The sequence below is a fragment of the Phaethon aethereus genome (genome assembly GCF_964289735.1).
Source record: "Phaethon aethereus genome assembly, chromosome: 3".
NCBI classification, from domain to species: Eukaryota; Metazoa; Chordata; class Aves; order Phaethontiformes; family Phaethontidae; genus Phaethon; species Phaethon aethereus.
The window spans coordinates 5,551,022-5,559,584 of record NC_138576.1 but is presented as its reverse complement, the minus strand read 5'-3'; the positions used below and the strand labels follow the sequence as shown (position 1 = coordinate 5,559,584).

Below are 8,563 nucleotides of genomic sequence, written 5' to 3'. Positions count from 1 at the left end.
GGTGGAAAGAAAAAAATTACCAAGGCAAGGCAGCTGTTTCACAAAAAAGATTTGTGGCTGTTGTTCTCACAGTAACTCCGCTGCTGAAGAGGTTACCCTGGGAGAGGGACTGTTCCAAATCACAGCCTAAAAAGTTAAAGGCTGAATTAACGCAGTACAAATTACGTGTTAGTAACCAGTAAGAGAGGTCAGTTGTATCTAGGCTTAAAGAATTTGGTGGTAAGAATTTATTTTTATAGTTTTTACCAGCAAAAATTAACATGATATTTTGGGGCAGACATGAGAAAGGTCTCTTTCTGAACCTGTCTGTAAGTGACTGCCTGATGGTGCACAAGAGACCTGGTGTAGAATAACAAATTAAGCCCAGGATTTTCTGACTCCAGCTTGGTCTGCCAGACACCATCCCATCTTGCTGTTCTCTGCACATCCATCTATTGAAAAAAAATTTAAAAATACTGAAACAGGGCACTTGTGGGAGCTATTGCATTTTATGAAATTAGCAATTATGCCACTCAGTTCCTCCACATTATTGCTTTTCTGAGTGACTCTTTATACCTTGTGTGTGTTCCCAGCAGGGAAGATGCTGGTTCTCAGCTGCTCCGTGAAGCTGCAGATGCTGGAGAAAATGCTAAGATGGAGTTTCCCTGAGTCCCTCAAGGTAACACAGCACTGACCTGTCGTTTTTCTACAGTATTTCCATCAGTGAATCAGGACGTTTGTCAAGGAATCAAAGCTGTGGGGAGATGGTTGTGCTTCTTCTGGACTGACTGATATTTGGTGTTTAGATGACTACTTTCGAATCACAGAATCACAGAATCACAGAATCACTAGGTTGGAAAGGACCTTTAAGATCATCAAGTCCAACCATTAATCCAGTACCACCATGTCCCCTAAACCATGTCCTGAAGCGCCACATCCAGATGTTTTTTGAACACTTCCAGAGATGGCGACTCCACCACCTCCCTGGGCAGCCTGTTCCAATGCCTGACCACTCTCTCAGTGAAGAAATTTTTCCTAATATCCAATCTAAACCTCCCCTGGCGCAACTTGAGGCCATTTCCTCTTGTCCTATCACTAGTTACTTGGGAGAAGAGGCCAACACCCTCGTCGCCACAACCCCCTTTCAGGTAGTTGTAGAGAGCAATAAGGTCTCCCCTCAGCCTCCTCTTCTCCAGAATAAACAACCCCAGTTCCCTCAGCCGCTCCTCATAAGACTTGTGCTCCAGACCCCCCACCAGCTTCGTTGCCCTTCTCTGGACACGCTCCAGTACCTCATCATCCTTCTTGTAGTGAGGGGCCCAAAACTGAACACAGGATTCAAGGTGCGGCCTCACCAGTGCCGAGTACAGGGGCACAATCACTTCCCTACTCCTGCTGGCCACACTAGTGCTGATACAGGCCAGGACGCTGTTGGCCTTCTTGGCCACCTGGGCACACTGACGGCTCATATTCAGCCGGCTGTCAACCAGCACCCCCAGGTCCCTTTCCGCCGGGCTGCTCTCCAGCAACTCCTCCCCAAGCCTGTAGCGTTGCATGGGGTTGTTGTGGCCAAAGTGCAGGACCCTGCACTTGGCCTTATTAAACCTCATACAGTTGGCCTCTGCCCATCGATCCAGCCTGTCCAGATCCCTCTGCAAAGCCCTCCTACCCTCCAGCAGATCAACACTCCCACCCAACTTGGTGTCATCTGCAAACTTACTGAGGGAGCACTCAATTCCCTCATCCAGATCATCAATAAAGATATTGAATAAGACCGGCCCCAGAACCGAGCCCTGGGGAACACTGCTTGTGACCGGCCGCCAGCCAGATTTAACGCCGTTCACCACAACTCTCTGGGCTCGGCCATCCAGCCAGTTCCTCATCCAGCGAAGAGTAAACCCGTCTAAGCCACGAGCCGCCAGTTTCTCCAGGAGAATGCTGTGGGAGACGCTGTCAAAGGCTTTACTAAAGTCCAGGTAGACAACGTCCACAGCCTTTCCCTCATCCACTAGGTGGGTCACCTGGTCATAGAAGGAGATCAGGTTGGTCAAGCAGGACCTGCCTTTCATGAACCCATGCTGGCTGGGCCTGAGCCCTTGGTTGTCCTGCAGGTGCCCTGTGAGCACTCTCAAGGCCAACCGCTCCATAATCTTCCCTGGTACAGAGGTCAGGCTGACAGGCCTGTAGTTCCCAGGATCCTCCTTCCGGCCTTTCTTGTAGACGGGCGTCACATTGGCAAGCCTCCAGTCTTCTGGGACCTCCCCTGTTAACCAGGACTGCTGATAAAGGATGGAGAGTGGCTTGGCAAGCTCCTCCGCCAGCTCTCTCAGTACTCTCGGGTGGATCTCATCAGGCCCCATAGACTTGTGGGTGTCCAGGTGGCTTAGCATGTCCTTGAGTGCTTCCTCCTGGATTATGATGAGTACATTGTGCTCTCCATCCCCATCTTCCAGCTCGTGGGGCTGAATACCCTGCGGATACCTGGACTGGCTATTAAAGACTGAGGCGAAGAAGGCATTAAGTATCTCAGCCTTGTCCTCGTCCTTGGAGACAATGTTCCCCGCCTTATCCAGTAGGGCATGGAGATTCTCCTTGCCTCTCTTTTTGATGTTAATATATTTGTAAAAACATTTTTTATTATCCTTTACGACTGTGGCCAGACTGAGCTCTAGCTGGGCTTTTGCCTTTCTAATTTTGTCCCTGCTTGACCTAACGAGATCCTTGTACTCTTCATGAGTTGCCTGGCCCTTCTTCCAGGGGTGATAAACTCTCCTCTTTTCCCTGAGTCCCAGCAAAATCTCCCTGTTCAGCCAGGCCGGTCGCCTTCCCCGCCAACTCTTCTTACGGCACATGGGGACCGCCTGCTCCTGCGCCTTTAAGATTTCCTTCTTGAAGGCTGTCCAGCCTTCCTGGACCCCTTTGTCCTTCAGGACTGTCTCCCAAGGGACTCTCTCAACCAGTGACCTGAACAGGCCAAAGTCTGCCCTCCGCAAGTCCATGGTAGCAGTTTTGCTGACCCCTCTCCTTACTTCCCTCACAACCGAGAATTCTATCATGTCGTGGTCGCTAAGCCCAAGACGGCCTCCGACCACCACATCTCTCACCAGTCCTTCTCTGTTTGTAAACAGCAGGTCCAGTAAGGCACCTCCCCTGGTGGGTTCACTCACCAGCTGCGTCAGGAAGTTATCCTCCACACACTCCAGGAACCTCCTAGACTGTTTCCTCTCTGCCGTGTTATACTCCCAGCAGATGTCCAGTAGGTTGAAGTCCCCCACAAGAACAAGGGCCAGCGAATGCGAGACCTCCGCCAGTCGCTTATAGAATGTCTCATCCGTCTCTTCATCCTGGTTGGGTGGCCTGTAACAGACTCCCAGCAGGGTATCTGCCTCATTGGCCTTCTCCCTCATCCTTACCCACAAGCACTCTACTTGGTCTTCACAATCTTCGATTTCTATGCAATCAAAACACTCCCTAACATACAGAGCCACCCCACCGCCTCTCCTTCCCTGCCTATCCCTTCGGAAGAGCTTATAGCCATCCATTGCAGCACTCCAGTCATGAGAAGCATCTCACCATGTTTCTGTGATGGCAACTACATCATAGCTGTCGCGCTGCACAATGGCTTCCAGCTCCTCCTGTTTGGTGCCCATGCTGCGTGCATTGGTGTAGATGCACCTGAGCCGGGCTATCGATTTCAACTCTGGCACGTTGAACCTACCCTTAGGTTCAACTCTAGTGAGCCCGGTTTTAGCCCCTCCCCCCTCCAAATCTAGTTTAAAGCCCTCTCAATGAGGCCTGCCAGCTCATGAGCAAGAATCCTTTTGCCCCTCGGCATCAGTTGCACTCCATCAGCTGCAAGGAGGCCCGGTGCCGTGTAAACCGCCCCGTGGTCAAAAAACCCAAAATTCTGACGACGGCACCAGCCCCTGAAATATCTATTTAGCCCTGCTTACTAACCCAAATCCACATACTTAAGAAAAGAAAGCAGCAAACTGGTCCACCTCCTCTCCAAAGTAATTAGGGTTGGCATAATTAGGCAATGGTTTATCTTAATGATCATATGCCTTACTGGTGAGTGTGTAGGTATCAACCTATGTGATAAATATGTGTGTATGAAAATCTAAATGTGTGCTTTCAGCTCAAACTGTGCTTTGTGTCTCAAACTGTCTGTTTTCTCTTGGCTGTTGGTCCTGCAGGTTTATGGAGCTGTAATGAACATCAACCGAGGGAACCCCTTCAGGAAGGAAGTGGTGGTGGACTCATGGCCAGACTTCAAGGCTGTTATCACCCGGTCACAGAGGGAGGTAGTTGACATGGGTTTTATATCTTTGTTTCTGAGAGATGGATCAAACATGACTGAGGCCTTCTCAGCTTTCTGAGAGCCGGGGAGCGCATAACAGGGCTGGGTAGGAACTGTAAAGGGTGATAGGACGTCCCTGTGGGTGCCAGCACAAAGCCCACCATAGGGAGTGCTGCTCTTTCCTGAAACGTTCTGCCTAGCTACTATAGCTCAACCAAGCTTACCTGTGAAGTACATGCTCTACCTGATTGCAATTAACCTGATTGCACCAACTGAAGAGTAATGTGCATAGCTTGTGCAGACACACATTTTACCTGCACTCACGTCACTTGATTGAACTTTTCCAGGATTCTTTGGTCTCTCTAGTCTTTGTGCAGACAGAAAACAAGAGCCTTAGTGAGCTTGCGATGGGGCAGATGTGGCTACAAGGCGAAAGAAGGGTCCTTCTGCAGCCTTTTATGCCATAACAGGCAATGCTAAAGAGGTGCTGGGAGGGGACATTGCCCCAACCCCTTCTGTCCACCATGATAAAGCAGTCTCTGAGTCGGTTGGATTTGTGTCTCCAGGCTAGGAGACGAGCTCTCAGTGGTGTAGTCTTGCATGGGATACTATGTGTACTGTCTGTGCAGTTAAATCCTTGGCATGCTGTCTGGGACAACCAGCACTCCTAGGCCATCAGTGCAGGAGTTGGCACAGGTCATGGACAATCCCCAGTTGGCAGTTGGGATATTTCCAACCGCTTTTGGAGACTATGAGAGTTTAATAATATTGATGAGGCCAGACTGTGCTATTTCAGCTCAGGGGCAGAGAACAAGCATTGGTACTATTTTGTTTACCAGAAGAGATGTGTTCTAAATATGTTGACCTTGGCAACCAAATAACACAGCATGGTTTTCAGGACAACCAGTAGTAGAGGTGAGCTTTGAATTAGGCAAGAGTTTCAAGAAACTGCCAGCAGGTTTGGGTTACTGTGCCTCGAGTGCATGAGGATTTACTACTATTGCTACTTTCTGCTGTTATGACACTGTGGAGAACAACAGATATTTTTGCTGTCTTGCTTGAGAGTTGCTACTGAAAATGTCCTAAAAGAAGCCACGCTGAAGCTTGAGACATTTGTTAAATCTCTGGGTTTGTCTTTCAGTGAGTTTTGATGCCAATGTGAAAGATGTGTGTGTGGCAAGGGGGAGAATATTTAATTCTTACAGACTTTTTCTCCCCAGAATGAGATGGATGACCTTGACCATTATACCAATGCTTATGCAGTTTTCTACAAGGATCTACAGGCTTATCAGGAGCTACTGGAAAACACAAATGCTATCAACTGGGGACAAATTTTTCAAATACAAGGTACAGTCCAGCCTTACTTGGTTTAGAGGGAACAGAATAGATAAACCAGTTGGTTTAAAAAGTCTTAATGTAGTGCAGACCTTGCCATTCTGCTCTGTAGAAAGGTTTCTTGTACTTATGTAAAACACAAGATCTAGGATATGGCTTTTTCTAGCTTTTGAATTTCATCCGTATCATACTCACTGTTACCATTTCAAGTTCAGCTTTCGATTAGATGGAGCTATTTCCTTGTCAGGAAGGCATGTTTATGTGTGTTTATTTTTGCTACTGGCCATAGGATTCTGTAGACAGCACAGAGATTGAGCTGAGCCATAGTTAATGCGGTAATTAGAGGTTTAGTGAGAGGCAATGTTTGGAAGCTGAGCCTAGACAAGATACAAATGGGAAACAATATACACATTTTTAAGAACTTGCTTATGGAATAGGTGATTTCTCCATGATTTAAATCCTTGTATTATGACTGGGTAATTTACTGTGGCTCAAGCTGAGGGTAGGAATTAGAGAGGTCTTTTGGAGAGGGTCTGCCCCCTCATTATTCTGGTGAGTGGATTAGATGAAAAGTGTGGTGTCTTCTGACCTTCACATATGTAAAGCTATAGCCAAGTGTGGAGACAACCTAGTTAATGATTTCGGAGATTTCAAATACCTGGTTAGTTCCATTGGACTTTATTTTTTTAACAAAATGCCTTTTTTTTTTTTTTCCCCAGTGCTTCAGTATTTCTTTTTGTATACACAGGGCTCCAGGATGGTATATGTGAAATATCCAGAACGGTGGCTTTATCTAAGCAGGTGGATGTGAAAACATCCTCTTTCCAGATGGTTATCCATTCAGACCCGGACACGCTGCCAGATGTCAGATTTCAGTATGTCTAAGCACATCATGTCATTTGTCGGTATCTTTGCTATAGTGATTTATTTCCTGAAAGTACACTGACATCAAAAATATCCTGAAGGCTGCTAGGCTTTCTCTGTGACTGTGTCAAAAACCCGACTGAGGAATTACTTTGTAAGGCAGGAACTATTACCTCAAGTTCTTACCAAGATTTTTCTTTAATCATTTTATCACTTTTGCAGTTTTATATTCCAGAGTAGTCCCCATCCCCTCCTCTCTCTGTGTATACATGGAATCCACAGGTCTGCTTTCCATCTCCTTTGACCTTCCTCTGTCAAAGCCTTAGATTTGATAGATGGACCTGGGACTCCTGCAAAGTTTGTTTTTCACAAGGGGGCTTTACACAACTGCTTGAAGCCTTCTAAGTTTTCTAACATCCCTCTGCTGGTGAGACATTGGTCTGACATCAGAGCAGAAAAGTAGGGTAACCTGAGGTTCCATTTTTCCTGGAATAAATTTCTCAGCAGTGGATTCAAAAATCCAGAGAGAATCTATCAGTCTTGGAGGATGAGAGACTGGAAATTAAATCCTTTCCATTCTCCAGTGCCACCTAATATGTCACTGGGGCTCCTTGCCTTCCTTAACGTATTCTCCACTCTTCCTGTAAGGAATAAGGCATCTCTGGAGTGTGCGGTGTGGACTCAAGAGTTTATATAAACCAAGATATATAAACAAATATATATTAATATTTTAGATATATATCATATATATGATATATAAAATAAAATGGAGTGGCACTGCCCTCTATAATTATTCCCAACCCCCCAGCCTAATGAACTCGGCTCTCTTTGATTCCCCTTTTTGATATAGACTTGGAAATCTATGTGGCTGAAGAATACAGCTTTAAATCTAATGCAGTTCCTTGGAGAATATGAGGCAGAGCTTTCTGCCTAATACACTTTCTGTACTGTCTCTTAGGATGGACCCTAAATTAACACTGACTTACCTGGACATCTCCCACGCTGGCCTGCTCAGCAAAACCTGGTCACGGGGGGGCAACCCAAGGAGCCAGAAGTACCTTGCTAACCTCATTTGCTGCTTCCCCAGTGTCTGTGTCTTGGATGACAATGGGTGTCCCCTCTCCTGGAGCCTGACGGATCAGTTTGCCACCATGATTCATGGTTATACTCTTCCAGAGCATCGGAGGAAAGGTTATAGCAGGCTTGTGGCTACCACTTTAGCTAAGAAATTACATAGCTATGGCTTTCCAGCACAGGGTAATGTCCTGGAGACGAATATACCATCCATAACTTTGCTGAAAAGCATGAATGCCCAGTTTCTTCCCTGCTCATTTTTCAGAGTAATTCATACGCCTTTCCATTTTTTAGCCAAATGTGTCTTATAGCCAAACCTCACAAACCTACATTCAGATCAACTTTTGTGCACTACAGCAGCACTTTGGTGGAATTTAATAACTTGGGTAAGACCAGAAATCATGTAAGAGGTTCCTGCATAAGCCTAAAATAGGAGGTGTTAACTGCTCATGACTTCTCTGCTCAGGGAAAACTGTGCATAGCAAATTCAAAGACTTGGGAATGATTGTAAGTTTAATAGTTCAACTGTAATGGATATTTGGATTGAACTGCTTCTGACTGAAGAATTATTCCTTCTGTATAGCCATTTTCTGGGATATCCACAGCAGAATTCTTGGACGTCTCTAACCCCATCTATCTGTTTTGGTGTAAGTCCTCAAGCCTCTCCTTTCCCTAAGATGGCCTAAAAGAGTGAAATTAAATATGTGAAATTAAGAAGCAGAGAAACCTGCAAGGAGCAGTCTGAGTTAAAGAAAAACTTTATGAAGAAGTGTTTTAATGTCCAATACAGGAAAAAGTCTGTCTCCTTTCTACTGTGTGTCTCCTTTATGCTCAAGGTGTATATCTACAAATCTGTCTATCTTCCACTCATGGTAGAGCTAAACATGCAAAGGCTGGATAAAAATTCTTTCAGATTTTATCTTCAACACATAGGTGTTTTATCACAAATCAGAAAGTCTTGCTAGAAGCGATTTTCATCGATTCTATCAGTAAATGACTCCAAATGCTTTG

The 8,563-nt window shown here is 46.0% G+C and overlaps 1 protein-coding gene across 1 annotated transcript; it reads left to right on the top strand.

Moving 5' to 3' along the window:
* Positions 1-580: 580 nt before the first annotated feature.
* On the top strand, positions 581-7,863 carry GLYATL3 (glycine-N-acyltransferase like 3; the record flags this gene model as incomplete). The annotated part of the gene is made up of 5 exons (XM_081997168.1): positions 581-658; positions 4,176-4,283; positions 5,485-5,626; positions 6,363-6,489; positions 7,437-7,863. The coding sequence occupies 5 exons, from the start codon at positions 581-583 to the stop codon at positions 7,861-7,863; spliced, it is 882 nt and encodes a 293-aa protein (XP_081853294.1).
* Positions 7,864-8,563: the final 700 nt, after the last annotated feature.